Raw genomic sequence first — 16,701 nt, forward strand, 5'->3', positions numbered from 1 at the left:
GGCGGTACAGTAAAGGGCCAAACTACGGTACAGCTGGATACATTAGGAGTAGTACAATGATACACAGGTACGGTACAACAAGGTACACAGGTACGGTACAACAAGGTACACCAAGTACGGTACAACGTACGCCAAGTACGGTACAAGGTACGCCAAGTACGGTACAAGGTACGCCAAGCACGGTACAAGGTACGACAAGTACGGTATAAGGTACGCCAATTACGGTACAAGGTACGCCAAGTACGGTACAAGGTACGCCAAGTACGGTACAAGGTACGCCAAGTACGGTACAAGGTACGCCAAGTACGCTACAAGGTACGTCAAGTACGCTACAAGGTACGCCATGTACGGTACAAGGTACGCCAAGTACGGTACAAGGTACGCCAAGTACGCTACAAGGTACACCAAGTACGCTACAAGGTACACCAAGTACGGTACAAGGTTCGCCAAGTACGGTACAAGGTACGCCAAGTACGGTACAAGGTACACCAAGTACGCTACAAGGTACACCAAGTACGCTACAAGGTACACCAAGTACGCTACAAGGTACACCAAGTACGCTACAAGGTACACCAAGTACGCTACAAGGTACACCAAGTTACGCTACAAGGTACACCAAGTACGGTACAACAAGGTACACCAAGTACGCTACAAGGTACACCAAGTACGGTACAACAAGGTACACCAAGTACGCTACAAGGTACACCAAGTACGGTACAACAAGGTACACCAAGTACGGTACAACGCGGGTACATGATACACCTCGTACCAATGGCCTGAAAAGCAAATATCATTAAATACATATTTTTTAAACCTGGTATTTTACCAATAATTACCGACCGGACCCTACCTTGCACAGGTGATAATGAGACAATAAACGCACCTTTGCACCCGGTACCATTGCACGCCACCTCAATGTTGATAGTGAATAAATAATCACAATTAACCTGTCACTGAAAATTTTTTGACCAATTATGTGACGCAGTTAAATCCCCCCACTGGACGACTGTTCAATGTTCACCGAATGACTGTTCAACATGCACTGCAACAAGCGGAGCATACGCACACACAATACAGTAGGCGGAGCATACATACACACTACAGCAAGGCGGAGCATACATACACACTACAGCAAGGCGGAGCATACATACACACTACAGCAAGGCGGAGCATACATACACACTACAGCAAGGCGGAGCATACATACACACTACAGCAAGGCGGAGCATACATACACACTACAGCAAGGCGGAGCATACATGCACACTACAGCAAGGCGGAGCATACATACACACTACAGCAAGGCGGAGCATACATACACACAATACAGCAAGGCGGAGCATACATACACACTACAGCAAGGCGGAGCATACATACACACAATACAGCAAGGCGGAGCATACATACACACAATACAGCAAGGCGGAGCATACATACACACAATACAGCAAGGCGGAGCATAGCTTGTATTAAGACTGAAGACCAACAGGACTTGATATAAACAGACATCTCAAGTCACATATATTTAGGAAACATTCGCTTTTTCCCCTTACCTCTCTTCCTCCTCCTCCTTAAGAGGAGAAGACTTCAGCTGCATGCTCCCAGACCAGCCAACGCCCTTCCCCCCACCCCACAACCCCCTCCCTTTGGCTGTAGACGCAGCTCCTTGGAGTACTTACCAAGGATATAAATTGTGCCAAAGAGTCGTGCCATCATATTGACGCCCTTGGTTCTTGGGAGCCTTGGGGATGGGAGGGGTGGAAGGGGCAAGGGAGAGGTGGAAGGGGGACAAGGGGAAAGACGAAAGCATTACGTGAAAGAGAGCGATTGAGAAAGGGAGATAGAGAGAGGAAGAGAGATGAATAGGGAGAGAGAGAGAGAGAGAGAGAGAGAGAGAGAGAGAGAGAGAGAGAGAGAAGAGAGAGAGAGAGAGAGAGAGAGAGAGAGAGAGAGAGAGAGAGAGAGAGAGAGAGAGAGAGAGAGAGAGAGAGAGAGAGAGAGAGAGAGAGAGAGAGACGGGGGGGTTGATAACAGAAATGGGAAAACAGCATCGCCCGTCTCCCTCCCCCCCCTAAAACCTTTCCCATCCTTCGATGAGACAAATGAGGCACAATACGACTGGTAATTAACTCCAATTCTACCTTGTATCGACCTGACGGCGTCTTCCTCTTTAATCAAGACCTTCTACTCCAGGTGGCGCACCCGTCTCTTCATCTCTCTCAACTACTCCATTATCACATCCCCCTCTCTTGCCGCCTTTATCATCATCCCCCCATAAACACCTGGTGCAGCACAGGTGGGTCTCACATACGTGAATTGCATCAACATGGCTTTATACACGGGGTTTTCCTGGATAGGGGATCTCGTTATAGCTGTTCGGATCCCGCTGGGAAATTGTCTGTCATCGTTGTGAGGTGGTCGTTAATCTTGTGTCTAAGGTAAAGGACTAGTTCACTTGGTAATTGGCTCGTTAAGGACTTCTCGGTACTTTGTATTGTTGTATGTCGTTCTTGATGCATAATTAGAGTTATTCATTATTTCTCTCTCTCTCTCTCTCTCTCTCTCTCTCTCTCTCTCTCTCTCTCTCTCTCTCTCTCTCTCTCTCTCTCTCTCTCTCTCTCTCTCTCTCTCTCTCTCTCTCTCTCTCTCTCTCTCTCTCTCTCTTCATCTGTAGCTCTTTTGCATTTCCTCTTATATTTAGACAAACTAAGGAATAGAAAGATTGCCTCAAATTGACCAAAAAATTTTTTTTTATAATTTATTCATAATATGAAACAATTAATTTGGTAATTATACAATGATTGAATGAGCAGTTAAGCTAACCAATCACTAACATAAAATTGAAAAGCCACTGATTAGAGCACGTTAACCTTAACAATATTAATCTCTTCATTAAACAATAAATGAAACATATTCCGAACTTAATGATTAAACTAGTTACAAGAGCAGATAGAAGCTATAAACTACTAAGAATAATTAACAGCAACGAAAATATATATATCAATATATTATATAGCAATATATAATTTTTCAGCAATATCCTGCTGAAAACCTGACGAAACAGTTGCAAAAATATATTGCAAATTTGATCAACAACTTTCAATCAACCGGTGATTTCCCTTCCAAGCTGTTTGTGACTCAACAAATCACTTCAGCAATCGGAAATATAACCGAGAAGGTCATTAAGACCGGCATTAACGGCCGGATACGGGATAATATTCTCGTAAACTGGTCACTCATCCGGCCTTGTTTATGGGTCATTACCCTCTCTCCTGTGTTTGGGTCGTATTTAGAACCTTTTGGTCAACATTCCTGGAAAGAAAACGGGAGGTTGTTGTTGTTGTTGTTTAAGATTTGCTACTTGGAACAAAAAGTTCCAAGTAGCACAGCCTATGGTGAGCCCGTAGAAACGAGAGGTATGGAAGATGTTAAGGTGAGTTTACCCAAACAGGTGGGATAAGTTTCCTGAGTGTGAGATTAACACCGTGGTTGTCCTGAGTGGCACGTGTCTGATACACTCAAGAGTGCTGCCACTCAGTGCTGACACGCAGAGTGCTGACAAACAGAGGGTGACACAACAAAGAGAAAACTCAATAAAGATAAATCCAAAGGGAATGGGGAAGAGGGGGGGGGGGGAGGGGGGAGAATATAGAGGAATGTGAACATCAAAGAGTTTGCTCTAGTTTTTCAATACCATTCTCAATCAGAGATTCATTGATAACGAGAAAAATGTATTCGGTTTCTCACAGATATCTGCCGTTATATATATATATATATATATATATATATATATATATATATAAGTAGAATAGAAAGCGCCACATAGTGCCACCTATGTAGGGAGATCAGATAAGAAATCAGAAGCGGGGAGCCACATAGTGCCACTCCATAATAGGTCACCCAAGGTGTGTGTGGTAGCAGTCGAAAAAACAGTGGAGATAGGTATCTATTATGTGCCACTATGATCATGTTCATTTATACAGTAAAGTATGACAATATATTTAAGTAAAAATGAATTTATTTGTATAATAAACACTCGTGGGTGAGTGCCAGTTACACCCCCACATTCCTCTATGGGGCAGGTGTAAAACAGGTTCCCCCCGGTGAGGGTGGTCGCCCGTACCCTTCCTCGCACCTAATGGCCTTGACTTTACCGTAACAGAGTTCCACACCCAGCGGAGGTTGAGTGGGTCTTATATAGGGGTATTAAATTATAAATCTCCTCCAGGGGTTAAAAAAATCAAAGAATTTATTAATGTTTTATTAGGTAAAAATCACAAATGATGTATAAGAAGTTAATTATGGCCCCTATCCCTCTCCCCCCTCCACCTCCCCTTCCTCATCTGAGTAGAATTCTGACGTCTCCCCATCCGTGGTGAGTGGGGGGAGGTCTTGACCCCCTCCCCCCTCTCTTGGGGGAGTGGGGTGAGTTGGCTGGTTGCCTTTTGGACGACTTTCCTTCTGACTCTCATCTGAAGTGTTCTGGAAAGAGATGGGGAAAATAATTTATAGGACTATATCTTTTATTTGAAAAATATTCTATTTCCTCTAAGAACAGTTAGTACATACCTCTCCCCCTGCAGGAGCGACCTTGTGTCCTCTACAGCAGGCATCATCAATTAGGGTACGTAACAGCATCTTGTTTGGGGCAGACCTTCCTCGTAGAATTACTACTCTACAAATGTGGACAGGTCCTAAGAATTGCACTGAAAAAAAAGAAGAGGTAAAATAGAGGTTGAGCAAACTTTCTATTGTGGGAAAAAAAATAAATCTTTACCAGAAAGTGAGGGTAATACTAACCAGGCCCTTCAAGGACTTCAATCTTCCCTGCGTGTGTTTCTGGGGAGACGCCTTCCATTTGTAGGATAAGGGGGATGGGGGTCTTCTAGGGAGGTTGTGGGGTGAGAGGTGTTTTATATGTGGGGTAATCCCCCTGTTAGGTGGGTTGCCTAGCTAACAAAAATATTCTCTACACCACCTATAAGAACCAACCCTTACTCCTCTACAAAATGTCCTAACACAGTGATGTTTCATAGGAAAATATCGTCTCGCATAAGCGAGGGCTCGTTTATCATTTAATTTTAAACTAACGCTTGAAAATACATTATGTAAGTAATGTACTGTTGAAGGCAACCCCAGGTGACTCACCCTATGGACGAACATTACGCAATACAGTCCACAAGCAAGGGTAAAATCACTCTGGAGTCTGTAGCACATTCCAAACACCTTTGTTATTGTGTTAGTTTTAATAAATCCTTGAAAATAATGTCCATAAGTAACCGCCGACATTGCATAACTATCGAAAAAAAACATTCGATGTTTAACTTTATCAACATAAATAGCTACCCAATGTCCCATAGTTAATCTGCTATGTGATGGTAAAATATTAGTTATGAGAACAATAGGTTTTCTTGATGAGATATTTAAATGTTCTATTTCATCAGCATTATAACAACCTAGGTAGAGTGCTCGATCCCCTAGATTATTTTTTAAATTAATATTTATATCATTACAATTCATTATGTTTTTAAGCTCGCACGTCACACAGAACAGTTCTCTGTCCGTCGATGGATAGTACCCCGGTCGTTTCCCCAAACAGTAAAACCAGCCTGTTATATGTAACACCACCGCCAAACTCAAGCTCCATACGCAAGTTGCCAGATTTCTCCACAGGGAGGGAATCCTTTGTTTGAATGGTGGTTAAGTCAAAGGCGAATATCGATCTTCCCTTATTAAAAGTGTCATAGGCTAGAAGTGAATCACGCTCTAAGCCTAATGTCTTCAAAGTTTCGTAATAAAGGCGGGCATAATGATTGTCGAAATCACCACCAATTCGGTAAATTGCATTATTGTTCAAATACATGGCGATATTTTTCAGTTTTGCATTTTCAAAATATAATCCATTACCTTGGTGAAGGCCAGCGAAATAATTCATTGGCACAATTACCATGAATATCCTGTGAGGAATTACTTGCGCCCAAGGCTGATCAATTAAGAGACTAGTTTGATTCCCTGCTAGGACATATGTTTTAGAAATGGTTTTATTGAAAGTATAGCTTATGGGGTCGGGGGATGCTAACAGTGAGCTGTTTAAGGCTAGGTAAGCACTTGGGTATGGGAACACTCGTGTTACCCACAACTTAGCATAATCCATATGCAGCCGATACTTAGAGCCATCGTCCACACTTGTATTTAGCACCCAAGCATGTGGGGAGAGCTCCAATCTTAGGCGCACATCTATATTATCTAATATGTATTGGTCTAGGGTTGTTACGTCCAATAGTAGGGGAAAACACATTGACAATCCTTTACCTTTTAAATCGGTCATAAATTTTTTATCCTTGGCGGTTGCCCCAGTAAAAAATGTATTAGTAAATTCGTTAGGGATTACACCATCATCACTCCAGTCCCTACGAAAGGCTCCAATCCTCCCCAAGGAAGACATTTTTGATGGAGGCATGGAGGTAATTAATTTAATAAACGACCAATAATTAAAATTAGAATTTGTTTCAACTACCTGCTCTCCTAAAAACACCTGAACACCTTTAAACATGGTATTTGACAACCCATTAACAAATTCCACATGGTCATCCTCTTCCAATTTTGTGGTATCGTCATCTTTCGTTAAAGATACCTTAAAATCTATAACAATATTAGCTAGATCTAAGAAGGCGCCCTGGGTTCCGGGGATGCGGAATTCTAAGTAATTATCCCGCAAACGTTGATTAATAGGGAGGTTAACAGGTAGAATGTCTATTTGCTGTGTGGAGGCAATTGAACTCTCCACATTACGTATTCTGTTACTTCTAGGAAATTGGTCAATAATACTGGAAGTATAATATTCTACAGGGATTTTCAACCCAGCTCCACTAGCCTCCGCCATGATCTCCTCCGAAAGGTGAAGTATGACTGCTTACTGTAGTGAAAATACATCATTTTTATACCCAAGGGCTCGTTTACATTTATTATTTTTATTTTTTCTTCTCCTAGAGAGTCTTTTAATTTTCCCGCCTGCTACCAATTTCTTCCCCACAGTCTTAAGAGCATCAATACCGTGAGTTCTCAGAGCGCTCTTTACATCCCGTCTACCACTGGTTAAATCACCAAGAACATTTTTCCCAAAATCGATAGCAGTCGGCGTTACAGTTTTCATGAAAAATGGTATGGCTCGTCGAGCCAAGCCGGCTAAGGTCCCAAAAAAACCACCACCAGATCTGAGATAAGGCGCTTGGAATGTGCGTATGTCATTCATCGCTCCCCCCCTCACCCCGTATCTCCCAGAGAGGGGGGAGAAGATCTCCCCATACTCCTTCTGGGAGGGTGTGTGGAAAGGTACTCGCATCCCGACTCCTCTGCTTATAATAACCGATGATGTGGGTAAACACTTCTATATATATATATATATATATATATATATATATATATATATATATATATATATATATATATACATATATTTATATTTATATAGATTATATTGTTATACCTTAGGGCGGAGGTGTAAGACTACCGTAACCGACCTCCCATCTTCAAAACTAACCTTTCGCCCAAACTGATCTGTTATCTTAATGCTCACCTTCTCCAACGTGTTAGTATTTAATGTCTTGTACACTAGGGGATGAGCCCCTCTAGAATAAGAGTCATGATAATTGATTGCATCTAAGATATTTACAATTTGTCCCCCGTAACGATCCGGCTCGATGACGTCACTATAAATGAGTAAATAGTCACAACCTCCGTCATTGTCTGGGGGGAATGAGGCCACGATCTTTGAGGCTGCTGTAATGTCATCTGATTTTGCCTGATAAATGGTGTATTTGCGACTGCTGTCAAAACCAAGTACATTAGCTATTCTGTGTTTAAATTGAAGACTAAGAGAATATAAGGAACCAGTGCCTTCATTGTTAAGTGTAGAGGATAGTAACACGCGCTCTAAGGATTGATCATAGGTGAGGATTGGTTCTCTTTCTGAGAAGTATATTTTGAAATCACCTCGGAAGCTAAGCTTCATGTCGGTGATTATTTGTCGGCTAAGCTCACTCGTGATGAATGTGATGTTTCTGGATAATATGTTGGTTTTGGGGGTGTAGGTGTAGATGAGATGTTCTGGGCTTTTAGAAAGAGTTCCTCGCTTAAAAGTAGCATAGACGTCTATACCAGACTCCCCCTCATCCTTGATGATAGCGTTAATTCGTCTGGGTAGGAGTATGTTGACTAAGGCCACTTCATGTTTAATGGAAGGGTTTAAATGTAGAGTGGGGATGGTGTTTGTAAATGCTGAACTTGTGTTGTTGTATATATCTTCTTGGTCGAGGCTAGTGAGGTATATGTAGTGTTCCTCGTCCATTGTTAAGTTATGTACTGACTGGGGTGGGAATAAAACATCATTACTTATATTTTATTTTATTAATCTACTAAGGAAATATTACTTTTAAAAGAACTACAACAGGGGGGGGGGGGGACTACATTTTGTTCCCCCATAACAAATTACATATAAAGAGCAGCAGCTGTTGGTACTGCTGTCGTCCGCTGCTGCCGCTGCCGCTGCTGCTGGGGGAGCTGTTGGTACCACTGACGCCGCTGCCACCGCTGACGGCACTGCTGCTGCTGCTGCTGCTGCTGCTGCTGCTGCTACCACCGCTGGAACCGTTGTAGTTGGTGGTACTGCTGGCGCTACCGTTACCGCTGCCGGCGATGATGGTACTGTTGCTGCCGCTGTCACCGCCGGAACTGCTGTAGTTGGTGGTACCGTTGCCGCTACCACTACCGCTGACAACACTGTCACCATCGTCGGTGGACCTGCTACTGCTACCACCACCGAAGCTGTTGTAGATGGAGGTACTGCTGTTGCTGCTGCTGCTGCTGTTACTGACTGTGGTGGTGCTGGCACGTCTTCTTTGAGCGTTGATGGTTACAGCTTTCGTTGTTTTTTCGGTGATGAGGATAACAGGAATATTTCCTGCGACTCTCCATCGAGGATGGTGTCAATACGATGATTTGAGAGGGGGTCGAAGTCAATAGTGGTTTCGATCCGTCGTTTGGCCGTGCCAGATGTTGTGGGTGGGGGTGGAGCAGCGCTGGAGGTGGATGAGTACTCTTGTAGGTGTCTCTTCTTCCTGGGGGTGGCTGGTGGTGCTGGTGGTGTAGAACGAGAAGAGCTTCCTGGGGTGGTGGCACCCTCCCCCACCACTGCATCTAGGGTGATAGTTTTACTATCACCCTCTCCCCTGGGATCATCATTCGGGAGGGGTACCATCGATGGGGTGACGGTAGAGGGACGTTTGAGGATTACCAACTCCTTGTTATGCTTGGCCAGCTCAGCGTTGAGCGAAATGAGCATGGGCCCGACGTCCTTGTGCCAGTTGTCCATGCCATCACGGGAGGCCCCCAGCCCATGGGGCACCACCAGCCGAAACATGGTTGGAGTTCTTACCATGAGATTGCCAACCTTTGTTAGGGCTGTTTTCAGCCAAAACAGCCTATTCTTGGCAGTATCCAGGGTGACATTGGTGATGTAGTGGATGTCGGAGGAAGACTGCACTTGCTCCTGAGCTATAGGGTTGGACTCGAAGGGTGCTCCTGCACCGAAAGCGGAAATTAGCGCCACGATGGTGGGGCGGAAGAACAAGACTGGCTCTTCGACAATGTCTTGACCGTCGGAGGGTAGGGGAGCTATCTTCACCTCGATGTCACCCGGGGTAGACCGGTAACGTATTGTGGCCCTGTTGACACGAGTCAGTCCTTCACGTTCCACACGGGCATAGTTGTAACATTTCCAAATTACACTTGCCAGTCCATAGGGGCGCACAACAGCAGCCGGGAGGTCATACACGATGACATCACCAACCCCAAAGGCGTGGGTGTCGGTGATGTCGCTGTCTATTGACTTAATGGACGATAAAGCCATGGCGGAGGGGCGGTTGAGAGGAACGGGGTAGAGTCGTCGTCAACTATGGTGACCGAGGGTGACGGTGGAGGCCTTTAAATACACCTGTGTCCCCCACCTGGAGGGGGGAGGGATGTATGGGGTGTGGCGTAGAGGCTGCCTTCCCTACCTTAAAAGTCCATACACACTCCGTCCAGTCTCGAAGGCTGTAATCTGGTCTCGATGTTGGAAGGATAATTTTTCCATTTGCCATATCTCCGTCTGGATTTCCTGGGATGAATATTCTTCATAACGTTTCACCGTCTCTCCAAATGATTTAAAAAACCGTTCTGGAGGGGCACTCAACACAAGACGGTCATAACAATCCCACAATGCATATATCAATCTACATTTGTGTTCGACATACTTGTAGTACCGCTGAGTAGCAACCAACTTCTTTAATAAGGGAGATTTGTCTTCTGGGGGTGTAGCTGGGGGAGGAGTGGGTCTAGAAGCTTGCTCCATGGTGGATATGCAACTGAATATGGTGGTCTTTAAGATGGTCTTCATATAGGTCTTCAATACGGCTCCCAATGGGGTCTCCTATGGATACCCCTCCCCCCTTTTAACTGAGATCTAGCGCGATAATTACGTATGAGGGTTGGGTCTATGCCAGCCACCCTCAGTAAAACCCTTACATCTTCCTTGTCACTTGCCCTAAATTGCCCCTTTGTGAAGGCTAGAGTTTTAATTATATCTAAAATATTTAAATTTTGTACAGGCTTTAATAAATTTCCGCGACTATCCCACATCACCTGTTGGCTGTTTTGTCCAAACATGTTCAATAATGCTTTGACATGAGGAATTTCCTCAATTTTAAAATTCACATTTATTAAGTTGTCCAGACTTGGATTTTGGGGTGTGATGGTGGCTTTATGTGGAGTGTGGCCAGCAACAATTACTTGCACTTCGGGCGGGAGGATGGAATGTCCCCTTTTTTTATTTATTTTTTTTTTTAAAAGGCGATGGTCGCGCCGGGCAGCCCGCGTTTTTTTTTTTCTTTTTAAGGGTGGCGGCGGGCGACGGTCGCCGGGGGCCCCAATGTCATTTAAAGGGTGTGTGACCAGCCCCGCCCGTCTGGAGGTGCTACTACGGCAACACCGCCCACAGCCCGTTGTTGTCAGGTGGGAGGAAGGAGTGTCCTCTTCCCCCACCCCCCCCATCACCCCTACCAGAGTCGCAGGTGGGTAGGTTACGAGCTCCCCCAATATTATTACTTGGGGTGGATTCGTTTTTTAAAGAGAAGGACATACTTTCACTACCATCACCACCGGGGGAGGGCAGACCCACAGCATTAGGAGGTGATGGTGAGTTCTTGTTTTTATTAAATAAATATTTTTCAGCTATGAATCGTGGTACCAGGCAATATTCTTTCACCATTTTATTCTCTCGTTACTTATTTACGCAATTACCTTATTAGGGAGGAAATTAACGATACAGCCAAAGGTAGCAGAGCTGCTAATATCGCCCCACCACGTCTGGAGGTCAGTATGAGCTTCTTTTTGTATAAGGGAGTTTTCTTACGCGCTACAGATCGTATGTCGTTCTGATATCTCTGTAAGCCATTAATTATCTGAGGTTGAACTGGGATGTTTCGTTTCAGAAAATTGGCAAAAATTTCACAAATTGATTCAATTTCCTGCCGTTTTAAAGCCTTGATTAGTTTATTCCGCTTCTTGGGTGATAAATTGTTTAATAAAAATAACAACTGATGATGTTTCTCTACGAGAGAGTCCTCTTGAACTGTCATTTTTTGTTAAATTTGACGATGTCTTGAGCTTTAATCCAGCTATTGGCAGAATCTGGGTACCCTCTCCACTTGACGAAATATTCTCTGTGTCCTTTCGATGTTTTCCTAGACTGTAATACCGTTACAGGAAAATAGTCTGGAAGGGATGTTGCAATCAATTCCTGCTCATAAAACATGCCACTGATCGTCTCGTTGTTTAAATCTTTGATTTTATATGTCGGGATTGGATGTGTTCTGTCAATATGTGACACTACAAATATTTCTTCTGTATTTTGGTGCCAAAAGCCTTTGTGAAATATATTCCTGCGCTTTGCCAATCGCACATGCTGTCCAAGGTGCAGCCGTGGACTGATGGCAGTTATGGAGGAGTCATTGTTTAAATACATGACCTTAAACTGTCTTCGTATATCTTCAATATTTTGCAAGTTATGAATGGCATGAGGAGTATTTTTTAGCATCCTGTGGAAAGTGTGGTTGTACACGTCCACAACTTTAGGGAGGATGTGGGTGTATTTTAATGAATTAGCTTGAGTCATATAATGATACAGTTTATGTTTTAAAGTTCTGATGGCTCGCTCCACTATGCTAGATTTCATTTCCGAAAATACACTATATAATTTAATATTTTTCTTATTAAAATAATTTTGAACTGACTTGTTGTAAAATTCTCTACCTCGGTCAGTGAATATCCGCCTTACACCGAGAAACTGAGGCGTTTCCTCTAATATCTTCTTCAGAGCGACTAACACTTCACTCGAATTTTTTGTTTTTAAAGTTTGAGTCTGCATTAGGCGGGAATAAACATCGACACAAATTAAAATATATTTAACACCATTATTGTATTTTTGTAAACTACAAAAGTCCCCTAGGTCACAGGCAATTATGGTACGAGGTTTAGGGGCTAATATTTTCCGTCGGGGGAACCTAACTAAATTTCCTCTATGTAATGTGTAAGATCGCTCCCCATGGAGAAATTCCTTCACATCTGCAACACTAATGTTGGGGTCTTTAAGTCTGGCAGCCTTATACAATTTTTGAATTGACCCTGTGAAACCACCTGGGCTAGAAATGTCATTATAGATACTGGTGAGAATTGTTCGTTTCTGTGTCGTTAGAGACATTTTTTTTGTTGTTGTCGTTGATGATTACATTTGATACACAATTTCACAGTGGTCTTCGTTGGTGATGCTCGTTCGTAGTTGTAATGCCTCAGGAACCGTCAGATCGACCAATAAGTAACCATACTTGTTCTGGGATATTGCCCGACGGTATATTTCAACGAAACTACTAGTTGTTTTTCGCCCATATAACTGTCCACTTAAAATTTCAAGTTGGCTTATGTCTCTCTGCTTCATTAATATATAATGACTACAATTCAGAGTTATTGTCCTGGCGTATTTCCCCTGGGGAAACAAATTTTGACTAATTAGAATTACGGAAATATTACCGTGTCTCCCTCTTGTGAAGATATTGGCTATAATTGGACTCTGTATGGCTTCCAGGTATAAGTCATCAATTATATACAAAACTGACTCATTTGAAAAAGGATCTTTATACTCTAGTGGGTTAATCAGATCCTGGGAGACAGTAACCTTGTTTCGCAGAGAGGGAATGTTTGAAAGAGGTTGTTCTGTATTATTTGCAGATGACACTAAAATTTTTGAGAATTTTCCGTGGTATTTAACACATAAATTCCCCACTAGGGTCGTTTTCCCAGAATTACTGAATCCAGCTACAAATATTCTTGCTGGGTGGTGGAAAATATTAAGTTGCTCGTCTGTGACAGACGCACACTCCTCCATATTTTCCCCATAAATGGTTCAATTACCTATGGAGTGGTCGCTTATATATTCATATATATATATATATATATATATATATATATATATATATATATATATTGAGTGTGTGTGTGTGTGTGTGTGTGTGTGTGTGTGTGTGTGAGAGTGTGTGAGAGTGTGTGTGTGAGAGTGTGTGTGTGTGTGAGTGTGAGTGTATTCACCCATCAAGGGATGTGTCCCCCTCAGGACATAGCCAGTCCTCCTGATGTTTTTTTGAAGTAGAAGTCCCCTAGTGATGACCTCCAGACGAGAGAGAGAGAGAAAAAAAAAAGTTTTCTACAGCAGGCCTAACCCTTCTCTTACAAAAGGACTGAGAGGTGTTGTATGTGGCAACGTTGCCCCCCACGTTTCCGAGTCAATAAAAGGACGCTACACCTCCCCCACATCATGTATTATTGAATTGTGACCAAACCATCCACTCTCCTCCCCGTCTAGCCCGAGATGTAAGTAAATTAGTATCTATTTCATATAAGGGTTATATATATATATATATATATATATATATATATATATATATATATATATATATATATATATATATATATTTATATAGATAAGTAGGGGCAGGAATGAGAAGTGGAGTGATTTGAGTGCTGGGGGGATATATATATATATATATATATATATATATATATATTTATTTATTTATTTATTTATTTATTTTAGGTAAGCGTGATCGTTATGTCTCGAGTTGGTGATATTTGTAGAATTTGTGGATGGGGGTCATCACATCTCTTCGTTCATAGGTGTTACACATGTTTCTTCTGCGGAGAAACTGTATGTGTACAGTCTAGTGGTGAACACAGGAGAACCTGTGCTGGAGGTATGACCGTATTTTATATATTTATTTATTCACTTATTTCAAATAAAAAAAATATTAAGAAGGGTTTTCCCCTTCTCCATGAGTGTGGGAGAGAGAGTGTATATAAATTATACACTATTTCCTTCATTAGGTAAACGTCGCCAGCCCACCCTCCCTTCCAGAGAGGATAGCTTCTTGTGCTTTTTGTGTGGAAATACATCCTTGAGACCTCACCACACTTCCCCTTGTGATAATTGTGGGACCTCTGTGTGTGAGGACTTGACCTCTGAACATCTACAAACATGCCCCCGTGGTGAGTGAATAAACCCTCCACCTTTATTTCTCTTAAGAATCTTTTTGAGAACTTATGTCATGGGGATTAGTGAGAGGGTGTTGCCTTTTTATTATTATTATTATTATTATTATTATTATTATTATTATTTATTATTATTCCTTTCCAGGAGCGATTCAGAGGCAGGTAGGGGAGGAACATGACAAAGCACAGCGTGACAATAACCCCTTAGGTGGAGGGGAGGGGGGAGAGGAAGCGATGAGTGATGATGATGATGGTGATGATGGTGATAGGGGTGACATCTCTCAGCCGGGCCCTAGTGGTCTTAGACCCCCTGTCATCAATAGACTTAATGCCCTAAATAGTGATGAAAATTCCCCAGATGAGGAGGATGCTATAGACACTCCACACTTAATTAATAGGGTGGGGGCTCTGGGGAATCTCTTTACTAGGCTGGAATATTCCATCCCCTCAGCCTTCGCCACAGACCCTATAGGACTCCTAAGCAACTTTAGGGACTATTACATATCTGAAATAGAGAATTACATGAATTCTCTTGGGGGACATGGCAATTTTACTTCATCATTAAAAATCCTCCTCGAGGTAAAGGTAACACTTTTGAAACAACGACTCACGGAAGATGATGACTTTAGAGAACACTTCATAACAACACCCGCTAGACTGGTAACTCTTGAGGATGTGGGTAATCTTATTGATAGCTGGGTGGCTTATATGATTACACGACTGGAAGATCTCCTTTCAGAAACAGAGGGGAGTGGTTTCATATTATATAATGTCGATTTCCTCAAAATCGTCATCTGTAATGCAAGTGTAAGGTCAGTTTTGGGGGATTATGTCCCTTACCCCCCATTTCTAAGGGGACGGCATGAGGTCTTCAACCCAAACCCGGCTGGTAACAATAAAACATGTTACCAGTTACCAGCAATAACATGGTAACATAAAACATGTTACCATGTTATTCAGTGCATTGCTGCTTTTCTGGCGTCACAACAAGGGTGGAAGTGGAGACGTATAGGGAGACTTGTAGAGTCTCACTCTAGGGTTAGGAAAATGGTCAAATACGACAATTTATCCTTCCCTCTGTCTTGGGAGGATATCTCTAAATTGGAGAATAGAAATAAACTATCCATTTTTTTGTATTCAATACACAAACATACAGATGGCGTCTATCACGTCTCTCTTTGTCGTCGTGGTAGCAGACAGTACTCGATCATAGTTCCTTTATTGTTATTGGGGGAATCTCATGTGACCTTGATAAAAGACTTCGATAAGTTCCTTCGGAACTTTACTCGCAGCCACAAACGAAAGACAGTCTTCTGTAGAAACTGTCTCTCAGAATATCAAAATTCGTCTGAGCTAACAAATCACTCATCTTCCTGCGACATCACTCAGAAAATTATTTACCCTCAGCCTGGGGACACACTCCATTTTAAAAATACGGGGAAAGGTTATGCCCCTTCCCATGTGGGCTATTTTGATTTCGAGTGTGTCCTAAGCACTGAGGATTGTCTAGGTTCTGTTACAGCCATACATAGACCTATAGCATACAGCTATATAATTGTTGATAGGAACCACACTGTCGTTGATAAATTTACTTATTTTGGGGGGGACAGTGTTACTCATTTCATGCAGCGTGTTGCCACCAAATGGGAAATTATCAGATCTACCCTCCACCATTATGAAATAGACATGTCTCTTGAGGATATGATCCATTTTAGGAGACAGACTCACTGCCAGTTTTGTGAGCAGGTATTTACCCCCTCCAATTTCAAGGTTCAACATCATGATCACCTTAGGGAAAAGCTCAATTATATTGGAGCTCTATGTAATTACTGCAACCTCCGCCACAAGAATGCTCTGGAGAGTTTAGTTCTAATTGCCCATAATATGTCTTATGACATGGGCTTAATTTTGAGGGAGTTTACCATGGATTCAAATATTAAGAGCAATATCCTCATGAGACAAGGGACGAAATATCTTAAGGTGGAAATAGGGAAGCTTAAATTTCTTGATTCACTGGCTTTTATTACAGGTAGTCTTTCATCCCTAGCAAAGACCCACATTGATTCA

General features: G+C 42.5%; 1 protein-coding gene across 1 annotated transcript in view; it reads left to right on the forward strand.

Annotated features, from left to right (window-relative positions):
- LOC138370666 (uncharacterized) overlaps positions 1-16,701 on the forward strand; it is a 63,933-nt gene that overhangs the window by 22,495 nt on the left and 24,737 nt on the right. The window contains exon 3 of the mRNA XM_069335285.1: positions 83-610. Coding sequence (XP_069191386.1) covers positions 83-610 — 528 coding nt within the window. The remainder of the gene's footprint in view (positions 1-82; positions 611-16,701) is intronic.

Source organism: Procambarus clarkii, chromosome 33 (genome assembly GCF_040958095.1).
Source record: "Procambarus clarkii isolate CNS0578487 chromosome 33, FALCON_Pclarkii_2.0, whole genome shotgun sequence".
In the NCBI taxonomy this organism is placed as follows: Eukaryota; Metazoa; Arthropoda; class Malacostraca; order Decapoda; family Cambaridae; genus Procambarus; species Procambarus clarkii.